Below are 20,269 nucleotides of genomic sequence, written 5' to 3' on the forward strand. Positions count from 1 at the left end.
AAAAAGAAAAGAAATAGGGACACTTTTGTGTTACTACTTTAAAAGGGTTTTCTTCCCCTGGGTAGATACAGCTTGTTGTAGATATAAAGTTACCATTGTGAGCTTATTAGTAACTTAGTTAATTATTAGAAATATTAGCCTCTCTCCCCAGTGTTCTCTAAACAGAAACTGCTTTAGCATTTCTTTTCTGCTGTCATTTACCGAACACTTTACTGTATACTAAACACTTTCCTAAGTACTTACCTATGTTAATAATTTAGATCTCACAGCAAACTGGGTCTCTTTAAGGTAAAATGACTTGCCCAAGGCTATGTAAGTAGTGGTTACTAGAGCCTAGATCAGTGTAGTGTGTTCCATTTATCATAAAGAATAGGGACCAGGGAGATGTGTGAGCTCCCTGGGGGATGGGGATGAATTGAAAGAAATATATCAATACATCTAGTAATATGGTGAAAATTAGCTACGTACTCCTAGTAGGCAAAAATACACAGGAAGTATATTACAGTATTTTAATGAAGTATCTTCTGCATTAATGATGATGATGATGATGATAATTATTGAGAATTTAGTATATGCCAACCCCTATGTAAGTGCTTTTCATGTATTATCTCTCATATGTTCTTCACAATATCCTAAGAAATAAGCACTATTGTTATTTGTCTTCCAGAAAACTAAGTCACATATATAATATAACTAGACCAGGGTCACCCAGCTGGTAAATAATGTAATCAGGAAACAAAATCAGGGAAATCTAATACAGTGTCCACTCTCTTACCCACTATGCTATATTATAATGCCTCTTTCTCCCTGCCACAAGCTTTTCTTCACTTAATTCCTATATGAAAGCTTAGCTCAGAAATAAAATCTGTTAATTATGCTTTCTTCATCATGTTCTGTCATTTCTATAACCATTTCCAAACACAAGGCTTTAGAAGTGATTAACCATAAAATATGTATCAGGTTCTAATAAGATAGTATCTGATTAAAATAGCATTTATTCTTTTTAAAATAAATTTATTTATTTTATTTTATTTATTTTTGGCTGTGTTGGGTCTTCGTTGCTGGGCACGGGCTTTCTCTAGTTGTGGCGAGTGGGGGCTACTCTTCGTTGTGGTGCACGGGCTTCTCGTTGCGGTGGCTTCTCTTGTTGCGGAGCATGGGCTCTAGGCGTGTGGGCGTCAATAGTTGCAGCACGCTGGCTCAGTAGTTGTGGCTCAAGGGCTCTAGAGCACAGGCTCAGTAGTTGTAGCGCACAGGCTTAGTTGCTCCGTGGCATGTGGGATCTTCCCGGACCAGGGCTCGAACCCACGTCCCCTGCATTGGCAGGAGGATTCTTAACCACTGTGCCACCAGGGAAGCCAAGCATTTATTCTTCTAATTATTTGTAACACTGGTAAATGACATATGAAAACCAGATAGTATTGGTATTTGATTTTATTTAAATTCTGAGAAGCATACCTAATGACAAGCCAGGGATCTGTTTGGCTTGAATATATAAGTATGTGTCAAAGCTATGTCACCTTTAATCATTTTCATCTTACACATAATTCTAACATCTTTTAAAATATTTCTGACATTAGGAACGTAAGAGAGCTCTAGAAGCAGAACGGCAGGCCCGTGTAGAAGAATTGTTAATGAAGAGGAAAGAACAAGAAGCCCGAATTGAGCAACAGAGGCAAGAAAAGGAAAAAGCCCGTGAAGATGCTGCCCGGGAAAGAGCTAGGTACTTCATTTGCTATCTTGATTTTGATCCTGATGAACATTTGCAGGGAATGCATATTCAAATCAAGTCTTAAAGCTATTTGCTGTCATGTAGAATTTTTAGAAAGTGTTACATATACAGAAATGTTATACTGAATTTTGATTTCCAGGAATTAAGGCATCCTTAAAATGGAAACCTTTTGAACATTTCTGTTGGATGGGAAACTTGATATTTCAAGATATTTTCAGTTGTAAGAAATAGAATTTGATTCTGGCTAACTTAAGCAAAGTAAATTTTAAGTAAAATATTGGGAGCGAAAGTGATAGGTGGTTAGATGACCAGGCTGGGACATGGTCAAGCATCAGAGACTAGGTCCCAGGAGCCACAGCGGTGGTCTTTTGATGGAAATGGTCTGGTCAACATGTTGCTGCCCTGATTATGTTAAATGACACTCAGCCATCCCTACATTTTAAAATCACTTGTTTAAGATTCACAGACTCAGGAAAAAGCATTTAATTGGCCAAATTGGTTTGTGCTTTCTGATCTTGTTTGTGAAATCCTTTTATACCCTGTGTCATAAGATATTCTTCAAAATGTTATAGTTTTTCAGTTTGACACACATTTAGGTTTTAATTCCTTTTAAGATACCTTTTATGTATGGTATGAATCAAAAATATAAATTTATTTATTTGCATATAAGTATCCATTTATCACAGCCCCATTTGTTGAAGAGGCTAGCTTTTAAGAGAGTATCCTTGCTGCCTGTTCACAGTTAATTAATCATAGATGTAAGGGTTTATTTCTGGACTCTGTCCTGTTCTTTTGATATCTACATGTCTATTCTTACTCCAGCACCACACTGTTTTAACTACTGTAGCTTAATAGCAAGTTTTGAAATCAATTAATGTAGGTTCTCTAATGTTGTTGTTCTCTTTCAGAATTGCTTTCCAAATAATTTTTTAGGGTAGGCTTGCCAGTTTCTAAAAAAAGAAAGCTTGCAAGCATTTTTACAGTAATTGCCTTGAATCTATAAATCACTGTGGGAAGAATTGCCATCTTTACAATATTGTATATGATCCATGAATATGGTGTGTGTCTCTATCTGCTTTAATTTCTCTCAACAGTATTTTGTAGTTTTTAGAAAATAGGTCTTGCATTTCTTTTCTTAAATTTATTCCTAAGTACTCTTTTTGAAGCCATAGTGAATGGAGTTATTTTATTTCATTTTTGTTAGTATTTTTGCTAGTATATAGAAATACAATCAATTTTTTATATATTTTATTTTATAATTTTTTATGATCTTGTGCAACTTTCCTATGAACATTTTCCTATTAGTGTTTTCTTTTTTGCTGTTGTTGTTCCTTAGGATATTTTACATAAAGGCTCATGTCCTCTGCAAATTGAGATTGTTTTACTTCTTGCTTTCTAATACAGATGTCTTTAATTTCTTTTTCTTGCCTTATTGCACTGACTAGATCCTACAATATAACGTTAATGGCAGTTGTGACATTGTATATATCCTTATTTTGTTCTTGATCTTAGGGGGGAGACAGTCAGTCGTCCGCTATTACCTATGATGTAGTTGTAGGTTTCTCATAAATCCTCATTGTCAGGTTGAAGAAGTTCTCTTCTGTTTCTAGTTTATTGAGAGTTTTTAGCATGCATGTACTTTGAATTTGGTTAAATAAATGCTTCTTTGGGGGCATTCACTGAGATGATCATGTGGCTTTCATTTTTTATTAATATGGTTTATTACATTAATTAATTTTTGGATATTAAACCAACTTTACATTCCTGGGTTAATTCCTACGTGGTCATAGTGTAAAACCATTTTTATGTGTTGTTGAATTCTTGTTAAGGATATATTCATAAGGGATATTGGTGTGTAATTTTCTTTTGATGTCTTTGTCTGGCTTTCATGTCATGGCAATCCTAGCCTCAGAGAATGTGATGGGGGAAGTGTTTTTTCCTCCACTATTTACAGAAACTCTTTGTGTAGTATTGTTATTTTTTCTTGCTAAATGTTCAATATACTAGTGAAGCCATCTGGGCTTGGAGTTATCTTTGGGGGAAGATTTTAAATTACCAAATAAATTTTTCTTAATATGTTATCAATCTATTGAGATTTTTCTGTTTCTTATTGAGTCAGCTTTGGTAATTTGTGTTTTTCTAGGAATTTGTCCTTTTCATCTAAGTTGTGTAGTTTTAAAAATTTGTTAATAGCTCCTTATAAGGATTTTAATTTTAACATGATCTATAGTGATGTTCCTCTTTCATTCCTTATTTGCTAATTTATGTCTCTCCTCTCTGTCTCTGTCTCTCTGTCTCTTGGTAGTCTAGCTAAAGGTTTGTACATTTTGTTGATCTTTCCAAAAAACCAACTTTTGGTTTCTTTGAATTTCTACATTATGTTTCTGTTTTCTATTACATTGATTTCCACTTTGATATGTATCATTTCTTTCCTTCTGCTTATTTTGGATTTGATTAACTTTGCTTTTCCTACTTTTATAAAGTCAAAACTTAGTTGATTAATTTTAGACATTTCTGCATTTCTAATATAAGCATTTGAAGTTACCAGTTTTCTTCTTAGCACTTCTTTAATTTCATCTCATCAGTTTTGATACATTGTATTTTTTATTTTCATTCAAGATTTTTTCTAATATTTCTTATGATTTTCTGATTCCTCAGTTATTCAGAAGCATGTTATTTAGTTTTCAAATATTTGGAATGTCTCCAGTTTTTCTGTGTTCTAATTAAATATTTTGTGGTTGAAGAATGTTTTCTGTATGATTTCAGTCCTTTTAAATTTATTGAACTTATTACTTTATGGTCTTGAATGTAGACTATCCTAGAGAATGTTCTGTGTGCTCTTGGAAAATACGTGTATTCTGCTGTTTTGGATGGAGTGTTCTCTAAATGTCAGTTAAGTAAAGTTAGTTGATAGTGTTTAGTCTTCTGTATACTTACTGATTTTCTGTCTAGTTGTATTAATTCTTGAGATAGACTTATTGAAATCTCCAAAAATAGTTGTTGAATTGTCTATTTCTCTTTTCAGTTTTGACAATTTTTTGCTTCACGTATTTTTGTGCCTTAGTGTTAAAGGCATGTAATTTATACTTATCATAACTCCTTGAAGTATTGACCCTTTTATCATTATGAAATATCCCTCATTGGGTTTTTAAAAAATATTTCTTGTCTTAAAGTCAATTTTTTTTCTGTTTTAAATATTGCCATGTTTATTGTTTACATGATATGTCTACTTCTGTCTAAAAGGAAACATTTTTTTGTGTCTTTGTATCTAAAGTATGTCACTTATATATAGTTGAGGTTTCTTTTTATATCTGGCCTTCTATTTTCTGCCTTTTGATTGTTTAGTCCATTCTCATTTAATGCAATTTATTGATATGACTGAATTTAATGTCTGCCATTTTGATATTTGTTTTCTGTATGTCTCAAGTTTTTTTTCTCCTTTACTGTCTTCTTTTTTGTTAAACCAGTACATTTTTTAAAGTATTTATTTATTTATTTTTGGCTGTGTTGGGTCTCCGTTGCTGCACGCAGGCTTTCTCTAGTTGCCGCCAGCAGAGGCTACTCTTCATTGCGGTGCCTGGCCTTCTCATTGCAGTGGCTTCTCTTGTTGCAGAGCCCGGGCTCTAGGCGCCTAGGCTTCGGTAGTTGTGGAGCACAGGCTTAGTTGCTCCACGGCATGTGGGATCTTCCTGGACCAGGGCTCAAACGTGTGTCCCCTGCATTGGCAGGTGGATTCTTAACCACTGTGCCACCAGGGAAGTCCCTCAACCAGTAGTTTTTAGGGCATCATTTAAATTTTTCTCTTGATTTAAGAAACTGTATTATTTTAGTTATTTGCTTAGTGTTTGCTTTCTTTATTACAGTATTCATCTTGACTTATCACAAACTACTTCAGGTTAAAATTAACTTAATTTTGGTAAATTAAAACAACGTTGTTCCAATATAGCACTATGTCTTTTTCTTCTTGTATTGTTATTGTCATATATATTACATCTATATATGTCATAAACTCAACAATACAGTGTTACGATTTTTTTAATGCAGTCCCACATTTTTCAAAGGAATTAGAATAATAGAGAAAATGTATTTGTAGATTCCTTTGTATTTATCCACATATTTATCATTTCTGGTGTATTTCATTTCTTTCTGTGGATTCACGTTACCCTTTGGCATTATTTCTTTTTAGCTAGATGGACTTCCTTCAGTATTTCTTGTAAGGCAGGTTTGCTTTCATTGAATTATCTTGGTATTTGCTTATCTGGGAATATTTTTATTTTGCCTTCCTTTTGAATGGTAGTTTTGATGGATATAGAATTCTTGGTTTTTCTTTCAGTACTTTGAATCTTCTTACTTTTGTTGTTTCTCATGAAAAGTCGGCCATTAATCATACTGTTTTTCCTCTGTATATGGTGAGTTGTTGGGTTTTTTTTCCTGTTTTCAAAATTTTCCTTTTGACTTTGTTTTTCACCAGTAGGTTGGTTCTCTTTATGATTATCCTACTCTGTACATTAATGATTTTCATAAAATTTGGAAAGTGGCCACTATTTCTTCAGATATTTAATTGTCATTTCTCTTCAGGTTCTTCTGAGTTGTAACAGTTTCTCAGACTTTCCATGGTTTTGATGACCTTGACAGTTCTGAGTAGTGGTCAGGTATTTTGTAGACTTTTCCTCACTTAAGATTTGTCTGATGTTTTTCTCATGGTTAGACTGAGGTTATGGGTTTTGGGAGGAAGAGCACAGGGGTGAATGTGAATTACCATTTTTAAAATGTCTAAGGTTCATACTATCACCTTGACTTATCACTGATTTTGTTACCTTGATCACCTGGCTAAGGTAGTATTTGTCAGATTTCTCCACTGTATAGTTTAAAAATTTCCCTATGCTGTCCTTGGAAGCAAGTCAGCAAGCCTATGCTGAAGAGATAGGGGGGTTATTCTCTACCTCCTTGAGATACAAATTCAATTCATACATAAATTATTTGCAGTTCTTCTGTACAGGATATTTGTTCTCCCATTTATTTATTAAATTTCTTTTTTATGTCAACGGGGACTCATTTATTTGTGTTATACTGTGGGTTACAAACCAGTATTATGGTATTTATTTTGTTGCTCAAATTGTTTCACCTTTGGACATTGGGAGCTTTTTCATTTGACCCCTGCTTGCCTTTGACATACTTCATCATTTTGTTTTTTTTGAGTACTTCCTTACTTCCTGGCACTGCAAGATGCTTCGAATTCATCTTATATTTTCCCTGCTCCATCCCTAGAAAGCCATTTGTTTAAGGACTCCTAGTTCCTTTCGTTGGAAAGTTCTTAAAAAACTATTTCTCTTTGTTGAGATTCTCTATCTGTTGAATCATTGTCACGATATTTTTCCTTAGGTTGGCATACTTTCTTTTAATTCTTATAATGTATTTATAATACCAAATAAATCCAGCCTATGGCCTCATTCAGAGAGTTTCATTTGACTGCATTTTTCCTAAACATGGTCATACTTCTTTGTATGTCTCATAATTTGTTTGTGATTGGTTCCTCTCCTATTCTCTTTGTCTTTGTGAATTTTTGCCTTTTCTATTCCTTTCATATTGTTTTATAGGTTTTTGGAAGGGAAAAGAGATAAATATATATTTTCAATATGCCATATTTAAATGACAGCCCCAGAGCTAGTATTTAAACCCATTCTTGGGTCCAGAAACCTATTTTTGTAAATTATAATGTCTGTTGCTTCCCAAATGTTTAATGAGCAATAATATATCTGAAACTTAATAGGCATTCAGAATAAAATAATTTTTAAAACTCTCTAGAATATATAAGCCTATGTGTCCTAATTGTATTTTTTTAACCTCATGAAATTTGTTACTCCAAACAGTTGAGTTTATAATTTTTAAATATCTTCTTATAGAGACAGGGAAGAACGATTGGCAGCACTCACAGCTGCTCAGCAAGAAGCTATGGAAGAGCTACAGAAAAAAATTCAGCTCAAGGTAGGAATATTATATATTTTTTTGGTGGTATGCGGGCCTCCCTCTGTTGTGGCCTCTCCCGTTGCGGGGCACAGGCTCCGGACGCGCAGGCCCAGCGGCCATGGCTCACGGGCCCAGCCGCTCCGCGGCACGTGGGATCCTCCCAGACCGGGGCGCGAACCCGGTTCCCCTGCATCGGCAGGCGGACGCGCAACCACTGCGCCACCAGGGAAGCCCGGAATATTATATATTTTAATTTGAAATTTTAGAGTTGTTTTAACATAGCATGAGATTAAAATTTTATCGATTTAATTAATTGTATAAAAACTGAATTAGGGCTTCCCTGGTGGCACGGTGGTTAAGAATCCGCCTGCCAATGCAGGGTACATGGGTTCAAGCCCTGGTCCGGGAAGATCCCACATGCCGCGGAGCAACTAAGCCCGTGCACCACAACTACTAAGCCTGCTCTTTAGAGCCCGGGAGCCACAACTACTGAAGCCCATGCACCTGGAGCCTGTGCTCCTCAACAAGAGAAGCCACCGCAATGAGAAGCACACTCACTGCAACAAAGAGTAGCTCCCGTTCTCCACAACTAGAGAAAATCCACGTGCAGCAACAAAGACCCAATGCAGCCAAAAATAAATCAATAAAATAAATAAATTTATTAAAAAAAGAAAAGAATCAGTCATATCTCTTTGAAAAAAAACTGAATTAATTTGTATTCCTAATATCAGTATTTGGAGAATAAGACTTATGTGGTTTTGGCTATGGTCAATTCTAACTCAACTATCTGAAAACTGAAATTATTTTAATAAGATAAAGCAATTGACAGAAAAAATGTAAAGGAATTTTAGCATTTCTTGATTTTACTAATTAATTTGTTAATGACTTGAAGACATTACTACTAGTTTCTTATATTCATAGACTTTTAATTATTTAGAAATAAACTAAAAGATTACTTCAATGTTTATGAATTGCACAGTTGTTGCTTGGGAGATTATGATAAGCTGATATTTTCTAGAAAATCTTTACCATTAGTAGTTTCTAGCAGTATGAATATTTTACATTGTGTCACAATTATTTACATGTTGGGTTTTCACAGGGGTAGTAAATTCCAGGGAATAGAGGACCCTATTTTACTATTTGTATAGTTCTAGAACTTTATCATTTATTTAAATTTAATGCAGCAAATATTTATTGAGTCTTGTGCTAAGCATGGGGATACAGAGATGAGTAAGACATGGTTCTCAGTTTCAAGAAACTCATAATCTAGTGTGAGATTCAGATGCTAAGCAGATAATTTCCATATGGATAGAGTGCTATGGAGTGCTATGAAAGTACAGAGGAGGATACTAAGCTAACATGAAGGATTTCAGAAGTCAGGGAAATAATTTTAGAGGATAATTTGTGAGCTGAATCTTGAAAGAAAGACGAGTTGAATAGGTAGATGGGTGGGATGGCATCCAGCTGTATGAAGTACTATGAGCACAAAGTCAGAAGTCTGAAACAGTGTTTTTTAGTTGGTTTATTTTTTGTTTTCTGGGAAGTCACTGGAGTCGATGTGGGTAAAGGTCTGTGTCATGATGGGCCTTGTCTGCTGTGAGGATGAGCTTGATCTTTACCTGTGGGGCAACATTTCCCATAGTGTGTTCCAGGAAGTGCTTCTCAAAAGTTTGTTGTCGTCAAATAAGTGTGTAAAATGTTGCTTAGTGTAAGCTAAGTTTATTGAGTCCTAATGCATAGTGACAAGCTGGAGTAAGTAAGTAGCTTTAACTTACTATTTTCCAAATTTATTTGACCATAGAACCTCTTCCACAAAATATCAATACTTATTAATAACACACAGTGTAATTCCTTGAAGTACACTTTAGGAAATGTTACTGTGCATGTAGGAGATATTAAAGGGCTTTATGTAGATTCTTGTCCTCAGTGTCCAAGTTAATACTGAATTAAGACATTTTGTTATATTAGAAAGTTTAATGGAAATATTACTTTTTCAAGTTCTCAGTATAACTTGAATAAATTTCTATATTCTCACACTTCGACTTCATTTACAGCATGATGAAAGCATTAGAAGGCACATGGAACAGATTGAACAAAGAAAAGAAAAAGCTGCTGAGTTAAGCAGTGGACGACATGCAAATACTGATTATGCCCCCAAATTGACCCCTTATGAAAGAAAGAAGCAGTGTTCTCTCTGCAATGTCCCGGTAGGTTGTCAGTATCGGTATTGTTATGATACGTTATAATTTATTTACTAAAGTTTATTAAACTATGGAAATATATTCTCCCAATCTTTTAAGTCATACTCAGGCATCTGCTGACTACCATGGATTTCTTTCATGATTTTTATGCAAAGTAAGTAGTACAGAAATAGTATCAGCAGTTAGGAGTAGCAGTGCAAAGAACCAAAGCATGCAGTTGCTGCTAAAATGGATGTATACCTGCTTAATGATAGCCCAAGTCAATATTTTTGGGTATTATGACCACAAAAGAAAAGGAACATTTTTTCAGTGCTGAAACTTGAACCTTGATACTTAGAAGAAATGATACTCTGTTAAGGTTGGCTTTGATGACATGCCTTTTTGACCATGTGTCTTCTAGAGCAGAGGTCCCCAACCTTTTTGGCACCAGGGACCAGATTTCATGGAAAACAGTTTTTCCACGGACAGGGGAGGCGGGGATGGTTCAGATGGTAACGGAAGCGACAGGGATCGGCAGATGAAGCCACTTGCTCGCTGGCCGCTCACCTACCCGCTGCTGACCTCCTACTCTGCGGCCCAGTTCCTAAGAGGTCCAGTAACGGTCCGCGAACCTGGGGTTGGGCACCCCTGTTCTAGAGGAGTCTCAGAATTGTATTCTAAAGAAAATATTTTTAAGACTAATATGTAAATGCTAGAGTGATCGCAACTTGTATATAGTATACTGGATAGAATGTGTAATATTTAAAGTAAGATATAATTATATGTTCATTACATTGCTTTGATTTTATGCTTTTAGATATCTTCAGAGGTGTATCTTTTTAGCCACATTAAAGGAAAAAAACACCAGCAAGCTGTGAGAGAAAATAGCAGCATCCAAGGGCGTGAACTTTCAGATGAGGAAGTGGTAAGCTTTAATTTTGTTCATGTATCGAGTACCTTCTATGTTCTTTTCTATTATGAAGAAATCCATATTCATATGTATTTCTGTGATTATTTAAAACTATATTAATAACTACTACAATATAGTATACAAATGTCCTTATTTTAGTATATATATTAAAAGAAACATAGAAATAAGAATTTAATACTGTGTATATAATTTCAGTGCAAAAAAGTTTATGATATTTTAATAATAATTTAAAAATATTAATTTAAAATTTTTAATAATTTTATTTAATGATGTTCTTTGTTTCTTGGAAAACAGTTAATATAAAAATCATATAAATTGATAATTTTGTATCAGTACAATACTTAGAAATTTTTGGAAATGCATTATTTATCTACCTATAATTGCTATTTACATGGAATTTAGATTTATATAAGTAGTTTTATAAATGTTCTTTATTTGAATGTTATTGAGATATGTATGACATTATTAATCTCTGAATTTGTTGGTTCTGTTTTTAATAGAAAATTTCTAAACATACCCAAAGATGAGAATTCATGTTTGTCAAGCATCTTTTAAGATGTCTAGGAAAGGTTATTGTGGTTTTTTGAGGGCAGTACTTGTGTGTAGGTGCACATGTGTGTTTAACTCTTTTTTTTTTTTTTGAAGTAGAGCATATATTAATAGAATACACAAATTTAAAGTATATAGCTTGATGAATTTTTACATTTGTTCCACTCATATCAGCACATAAATCATTTCTTGAACCCCAGAAGGCTCCCTCATGCCCCATCTCAGTCGTGCCCCCAAAAGGTAACTGTTTTCTGACTACTAGCACAATCTGTTAGTCTTGCCTGTTCTTGAACTTCATATAAATGATATCATACAGTATGTACTTTTTGTACCTGGCTTCTTTCACTCATCCTTAAGTCTGTGAGATTGATCCCTAATGTTTATATAAAGCTATAGTTCATTCTTTTTCTTAGGTTTTTGTCAGTGCTCTCCAGGCAAAGACCATCAGGAACACATCTACAATTGAATAAAATTAGGTTTATTGACTTGTTAAAAGAAGGGAAAATGCACACTATGGGAAGTTATAGTTTCTCAATAACGTGTTAGAAAGGACTTATTATAGGATTTGGGTCTTTGCTAGGTGACCTGGAGGTTGGGGGGAGTGTTCAAGGACGTGGGACTTTGCTCTGGAATGGATGCTGTCAGGAAGCAGGGGTAATTCTGTGGATGGTTCTTAATAAATCTTACCTAGGTAGGAGGAACAAAGCTGCAGTTTTCTCCTACGTTTCTGGATATGACCAGTGTTTGAGGGGAAATTGCATATGGTTAATTTGGCTCACTTCTTTATGATTTCCTCCTTTTAAGGATTTTTGCCTCTCAAGTTCCAGCTGTTTTGACAGCTCTAAACCAAATTCTGTCTCCTCGGCTTAGTAAGACTGCCACTTTCACCTTGCACTGTTCTCTCATGCCAAAAATTGGCATAAGCCCTTAGGGAAAAATCCAGAGTGAATGTGGGGCTCGCCTCATGTGCTTCCCTCCTTTTAAGGATCATGGTCTCTCAAGTTCTGGCTGTGTTGGCTGTTCTTTAATGCCTTTAAATAGATGTTTTGTATATTTTGTGCAACTTTTGGAGTTGGAAAATTAGTCCAGTATAAGCCAGTCACTGTGGCTGAAATTGGAAGTCTTTAAATGTTTAATTTCTGTAGTATCCATTGTTTGACATAATGCTTGACACATAGTATGGTATTTAATAAGAACTCATTTAGTTGAGTTGAACTGAAAGGTTATACAGAATGGCTTTGGGTACCATTAATAAAGGTGAAATAAAAATGGAACTAATCATCTATTTAGTTTACCTGAAATAATTTTTTTGCCTTTTAATCAAATTGTATGGGTATTTTAAGAGAGAGTAATATGGAATTTTTTTTTTTAACTTGAATCATTCATGTGATTATTCCCATTCTCTACTTAAGTTTACTGTTTAGAGCTAGAGTCAGGTGTATGTGTGTTCCACTATGAAAAAAAATCCTCAATTGCTTCATTAATTAGAATTTAATTATTCCCATTATAAAGGAAATCTTCCACTTATAAAAATTGTTTGTAACTAAATTCTCTTAATAAAAATACTAAATATATTATTCAATTTACAAAAAAATATTTTAAATTTTTGTGGAGCACTGCTATTATGTAAACTGGAATCTAAATTTTATGTGTTTTTATCTCAATGAGAGAAGTGGAGAAGGAAAGAATATTTAATTCATGTACTTTGGAAGAAAAATGTGTAATATTATCTAACTTTTGTAGCTACTAAAGCATAGTTTGATGTTTAGCTGTTGTGGTTTGAGATTTGATCGATGTATTCATTTTGTGTACTGTTTCAGTATAAAAGTATTAAATTTTCTTTAAGTTTTCAATTCATGTAGTTATTCTTGGTTATAGCCCCTTTTTCCTGAAAACAAGTGTGCAATGTAGTTGTGTGATACAGAAAGGCAGTTTTATATTTACACACACACGTCATTTTTAATCAGCAAAGGTATCTATAGTAAACATACTTGTTCTACTTAAAGTTATTACTTGTCATCTGTGATGTCTTTATATTATATACACTTTATCTGTGACCCTTCTTCTTTGACATATAAGATTTTATTTATACCACCTCTGACCTAATAAAATTGGACCTTTGACCTTATGCACTTGACATATCAGATAACTTACTCTTGATCTCTGACACATTTTGTTTCAAGCCTGTTAGACATAATAGGTAGCTGCCCAACAAGAAAGGTTTAATGTTTTGTGTTTTTATTGTAATTTGACCAGGAAATTTTTCTTATGTTTCTTGAGACTTCACAAAAAGAGCTGTTATATGTTTGATTTTTTTTCTCTTTCATCATCTTAGAATGCAAACGATAAAAGTGCGTGATTTTTAAAGGTCAAAAGAAACTGGTGCTAATTTAAATACATTCCAAAATTTAATTTTTCAGCACATTACTAGAGAAATAGTAAAGTATTAGTTTTAATTAAAACTGATTTCTTTTGTGATCCTGTTTTCACACTTTCTGAGGAAGCTGATAGTGATTTTTGTAGGACTTGCATAAAGTACATTTAATTCCATATAGCAAATGAAATTTAAAAGGTTTAAAAAATTTTTTTTAATTTATCCATTTCTGTGTTTGTGAGACTCCTTGGCTCTAAAAGCATATAAATTATACCTGTTTGTCAACCGTGTTATTTAAATATAGAGAAAATAATAGTTTATTTTCATTTAATTCATGGAAAGAATGAAAAGAACTTTTATGAAGAATTTGTTATAATTTATTGAATGTTTACAACCAAGTGTGATTTTACAAATCCCAAATTAGTATTTCTGCTTGGAAAATTATGCTAATTAGGTAATTGAAGGAAAAAATGAAAATTTTAATTAGTAAAAATATAAAGATATCACTGTATTTAATGGGATATAAGCCGATCTCTTTGGCTAGAGTGTGCCTGGCATTGATGTGGAAGAAGTAGTAAAGGGCCTCCCTGATGATGCAGTGGTTAAGAATCCACCTGACAATACAGGGGACACGGGTTCGAGCTCTGGTCCGGGAAGATCCCACTTGCCGCGGAGCAGCTAAGCCCGTGCGCCACAACTACTGAGCCTGCGCTCTAGAGCTCTCAAGCCACAACTACTGAAGCCCACGCGCCTAGAGCCCATGCTCCACAACAAGAGAAGCCACCACAAGGAGAAGCCCACACACCACAAGGGCGAGTAGCTCCCACTCACCACGCACAGCAACGAAGATCCAACACAGCCAAAAATAAATAAATAAATTTAAAAAAAAAGAGGTAGTACATGTCTTCCAGAATTGATGGCAGTCTGAGAAATAATAGATAACTCCGTGATTCCTAATAGATTCATTTTCTTTTTACCTTGGTTATTATGTTTGTAGAAGCACAAGTATTTACTCTCTTTTTATAATCATGTTAGGAAAACATCTTCTTTGCCTTTCAACAGAAAATCAAGTCAAATTAAAAAACTAGAATTCATTTAGAATGGATCTTCATTTCCCCCCAATACTTCAATAAGCACATTTTATGTTAGTTTGAGAAATGATGTAAAAACATCTTACCCTTTCTTATAGGACATAGTTTCCATTGCCTTCATTTTCTCTTTAATAGGATGGGAAAATTTTTATAGTTGTGTGTGTATATAACTCACACACACATATAGCTGATTGTTAATGTGTATATTTCTTCTCACTTTTGGAATTCTTATGGTGGTAAATTCACTCACATTGTACCTGGGATGTGCAGAGAATATGTAGCTGTCTATCTATAGCCGATTTAGTCTTCTTCGTTGGTTCAAGGAAGAAATTTTAAGTAGGCAACCAGTTTGTTTTAAACCTTAGTTTGATCCGATAATTTAATTAGTTTCCATAGTTAGTACCCAGCCTCTTTTATAACAATCCTTGGTCCCCATCCTCTTGTTTATTTCCTTAAGATCACATCTTTGCATATCGAAGTAAGAGTATGGCATACATAATCCCACGTTAGGAGGAAAAGTTGGGATCTTACTACATCATATCTTCTGTCTTTTCTGATTTCCAGTGTGAGTTGCTTGTTTACCTGTTCACTTAGTGAACTCAGGGCCACCGATCTGGAAGGGTGGCTAGTGAACTCTTGATCTATTCTTTCCACTCGGACGGTGTTCCGGTAGAGCATCAGCCATTTATTTACCTCCTCCTGATCAGGCCACCCCTCAGTTCTCTCTGTTTTCATATCTCTGAGACTTTACCATAACCTCCATTCTGGCCCCTGGCATCCTACTGGCTTCTACCACATAAGAAGTAAGGGCATTTGGGGAAAGCTAAACCACACAGCATGGCCATTTTAATGGACCACACCCTATTTGGTGCCAGGGACACCTAGAGACACAGTTTCTTTTGAGAATCAAAATAATACTTTTGTCATTACTCTGATTTAGCTAACACACCTATCTCCCTTGGGTCACACTTTTTTTTCCTCCTTTCATCTCCAAATTTTTTTGGCTAGAAAGAAGTAAAATTTACTTTAACCTCTCTTCCCTCCTTATTCTAACCAAGTAACTAAGCCTTAAGGTTGCAAAAGGGAACTTTCTCCATACTTTGAAGTAAATGCTATAGGAATCCTCCAGGCTTGATTATTGACATGCTAAAGGGCAAAGTAAATAAATTTATTAAATCTCAGAATATTAGCTTGGCTTATAAAACTCTTGTTTTGCTGCATATATCTGTTCTGCATATCTAAACTTGATTATTATACAGTGCTTTTTTCTTTTTATTTATTTTGGAACAAATTCTAATCACCTGTTTAGCTGGGTTGAAATGGGCAAAGGCCATGTGCTAAGAAAGGTAAAATGGATAATCACATTAATAATTTTGAAATAGTAATCCAGTGATACCTGTTTCTCATGCTTCTTCTAATGTTACATGTTGTGCTTTCACTGCTAATAATCCCTGTCTCTTTTCTGTATTGGTTTTCTTTTATTAAACATTCATTATTGGAGATATTATTCATTAATCAATAATTCAGGATCAGAACCTAAAGAACTATAATTTTCTTATGTTTTTTTCAGAGTCTGTTATTGGGTCAGTAGATTACAACTACATCAGTATTCCATTGATCTTTGCTTTTAAACAGTTGCTCTATTATTAAATGCATTTTTAAATAGGTAACAAATAACTGCAGTTTAGAAACTTAAACTATTTAGTTTTGGATAAAATTTCATTCTGTGACTCTTAGCTCTCAAAATACTGTTAACCTGTACAAATGTGAAAAGCCATTTCAACCATATTTTCCTGCATGGGTCCTTGGTGCGTGTATACTGTAACACATGGTACTTTTCTTTTGCATCATGGTGGTTGCCTAAATTTCATAGTTTACTTAAACTAAAATTATTTTTTCCTTTTGGCATCTGCTTATTTGAGGTTTAGAATGGAGTTTTCTAGATGATATTTTAAGTGTTAAAGGTTATACTCTTTTTTAATATAAATTATTTATTTTTGGCTGTGTTGGGTCTTTGTTCCTGCGCGGGCTTTCTCTAGTTGCGGTGAGCGGGCGTTATTATTCGTTGCAGTGCGTGGGCTTCTCATTGCGGTGGCTTCTCTGTGGAGCATGGGCTCTAGGCATGCGGGCTTCAGTAGTTGTGACACATGGGCTCAGTAGTTGTGGCTTGCTGGTTCTAGAGCGCAGCCTCAGTAGTTGTGGCGCACGGGCTTAGTTGCTGCGCGGCATGTGGGATCTTCCCGGACCAGGGTTGGAGCCCGTGTCCCCTACACTGGCAGGTGGATTTCTAACCACTGCACCACCAGGGAAGTCCCTATAATATGTTTTTGGCATTTATTTGCAACAGGTATCCATTGCCTTTAAGAAGTTAATTACATACCTAAACGCTATTGTTTTATAAAAGACAACTCTTAAACTCCTTAAACTCTTAATCCAGATCATGGTAGCTAGGAATGACTAGAACCGTGGCTAGTTCTATACATTCACAGAGTATAGGCTGATACTTTCCCATCTGGCTCTTCAGTGTCAATTACAAGGAGCTGCAGAATTGTGTCCATGGGCGATGTTAAAAGATCGGAGCAACAGTGATCACCATTTCTCAGCTGCTGTCTTTCAGTTGGATGATGGAGGATCTGAAACAGGGTTACAGTGCGACAAATTTATACAGCTCAAGCTGCTTCTACTTGAATATGCTGTAAAAGTTTTATAATATATATTTCTTTATATAGAAATTTTATGCCTGCATAATCTTGAAATCCATAGTATGACGATTTCATGTGGGAGGGGTAAAGGAAATGAAAGATTTATTGATAGTCTATGAGAGGGAACATTGCTGCCCTAATGAGGATAGATGACAAATTTAGCATTTTACATGCCTAATTTAGATAATTCTTCTAGTTTTCCTTAATAAATAAGTGATTATAAATGCTTTTACTTTAATTAAGACTTTATTAGGTTGTTTATCTGAAATTCAGTGGCCAGTGTTTTAATTCCAAAGCAGATATTCATAGAGGAGCAGGGAACACCTATCTCTGATCAAAGTTACTGAGTTTTAGTAATAATTATTCTGTCACTTTGGCTTCTCTTGCAGTTGGCAGAGTAGGCACATCTGTTGTGTTAGGAAAATCACAAAGCTATAAAACAGAATTCTCACAGTCCTGTAGTTTGGTCCTCTCTCTGAAAAAAATTTTTTTTTTAGATTATGAAATATCCTAGCATAAAGAATTTTTAAAAGAATAGATACATGTATATGTATAACTGAATCACTTTGCTGTACACCTGAAATTAACACAACATTGTTAATCAGCTATACTCCAATATAAAATAAAAATAAAGTGGCCTAGTTAAAATTACATTGGAGAAATTTTTATAAAGTGAAAAAATTTTAGATATATATATTATTATGTTATGTGAAAATTTCAGTCATATAAATTTAATATTTCATTCCTTGTAGATAATTTATATATATTATTTTATGCAAAGATAAAATATATTACCTTTTCTCCCATATTTCACTAGTGTTGCTGGATTTTCTGTTTAGATATTAAAATTTTACACCAGAAAAAGAAGAAAGCAATGTAGTAAACCCCATATTCCTGTCACCTGGATAATTAGGTGATAACACTTCTTTTTTTTCTTTACATTTGGAAGGATAGGGGAATACATGAGATACAAAGTGTGGGTGGGAGGACCAGGTTCCAGGAGTAGAGCTTAAGTCCTTATGTTTCACAATGAAAAGTCAATAGATAATCCTAAAATTGAAAAATGAAGAAGTAGCAGCACAAAATATATTAAGGAGTATAGAGAAAAAAAGGTGAAATAATCAGCTAAAATCATTGCCTCTGGATTGAGGAAAGAAGTGGGGAAACCAGTAGGAAACTACTTTCTTTGAACTATTGACTGTGTAAATTATGTGTATGGGTAACTTTGATAAAAGCAAAAGCATTTTAAAAAATTAAAGAAGAAATAGAACAATGGAGATGTGTCCCTGTTGCTCACGAGTCTTCTGTGCCCCTTTTTTGTTTTTTTTGTTTTTTGTTTTTGGTTCAAGGTTAAATTAGATAAATGAATGCATCTGTAACCATAAAAGACCATTATGGTGAAGTTGGGTATTTTGGCTAGTTACACCCTTAGTTCTTTATTCTTTTAAATTGTTGCAGTATCCTTTGATGCCATTATAAAAGACAAAATACTCGATTCCATTTTGGCCACTTTGATGAGATTTGCTCAAATAGGTGCATGTATTCTTAATTTCAAGTTGGCTTTTTAGCTTTTTGGAATGTAGAACAAGTGAATTAAAGCATGTACAACTGACTCTTGCCAGGGTTTCATCTGTGTTAACCATGCTATAGGATTTGGGGTACAGAGTAACCTTAGATTTATGCTGGTAACTAGTTCAGTAACTTGGCATGTTAAGCTGAATGAAATTAAGACTTTTTTTACCCTGTTTATTTTCTGATTTGGAGTTTTAACAATTTACAGGTTTTTATAAATGGCCCTTATCAAGGTAAGGAAGTTCCCTAGTTCTGTAAGATCTTAAAAAAATAAGTAGGTATTTTTATTGAAATTTTTTTCTGGATCTTACGGAAAGGTCACTTTTTCCTTTATTTTATTTTATTTCATTTATTTTTTTGGCCACGCTGCACGCCTTGTGGGATTTTAGGTCCCCCATCAGAGATCAAACCCGGGCCTTTGGCAGTGAAAGCGCGGAGCCTTAACCACTGGACCACCAGGGAATTCCCTCCCTTAATTTTTTTAATGTGATATATTACATTAATGACTTTTCTGTTATTAAACTTATTTGGTCTTGATTTAAAGATATGTAGTTGAATTTGTTTTGCAAATATTTTAGTTAGATTTTCCTAATTATCCTTTCTCAAGATTATATTAGCTTCGTAATATAAGCTAACAAGTTTTTCCTTTTTTTTAAACTCCTGGGATAGGTTGCATAAAATAGAAATAATCTTTTCTTTGAAGGTTTTGTTTAATGTGTCTATAAAATTATATGTTCTTAGTATGTGTTTTTTCTGAAAAATTATTTTCTGTTTTTTATTTGTGGTAAAATACACGAGTTAAAATTTATCATCCTATCCATTTTTAAGTGTACAGTTCAGTGGCATTAAGTACATTCACGTTGTATGCCGTCACCACCGTCCAGCCACAGAAATCTTTTCATTGTGCAAAACTGAAACTCTTTACCCTTTAAAGGGTACAATAACTCCCCATTCTCCCTCCCCACAGGCCTTGGCAATCACCATTCCTTCTGTCTCAGGATTTGACTACCACACATACCTCACACAAATGGAATCATATAGTATTTGTTTTTTTGTGACTGGCTTATTTCACTCAGCATAAGATTCAACCATGTTGTAGCATATGTCAGAATTTCCTTCCTTTTTAGGGCAGAGTAATATTCCATTGTATGTATATACCACATCTTATTTA

General features: G+C 34.3%; 1 protein-coding gene across 19 annotated transcripts in view; it reads left to right on the forward strand.

The window, feature by feature from the left end:
• SCAPER (S-phase cyclin A associated protein in the ER) overlaps positions 1-20,269 on the forward strand; it is a 491,770-nt gene that overhangs the window by 189,007 nt on the left and 282,494 nt on the right. For all 19 annotated transcript variants that reach the window (XM_055088136.1, XM_028495131.2, XM_024128925.3 and 16 more), the window contains 4 exons: positions 1,581-1,723; positions 7,636-7,717; positions 9,754-9,906; positions 10,697-10,804. In XM_055088136.1, coding sequence (XP_054944111.1) covers positions 1,581-1,723; positions 7,636-7,717; positions 9,754-9,906; positions 10,697-10,804 — 486 coding nt within the window. The remainder of the gene's footprint in view (positions 1-1,580; positions 1,724-7,635; positions 7,718-9,753; positions 9,907-10,696; positions 10,805-20,269) is intronic.

Source organism: Physeter macrocephalus, chromosome 11, assembly GCF_002837175.3.
Source record: "Physeter macrocephalus isolate SW-GA chromosome 11, ASM283717v5, whole genome shotgun sequence".
NCBI lineage: Eukaryota > Metazoa > Chordata > Mammalia > Artiodactyla > Physeteridae > Physeter > Physeter macrocephalus.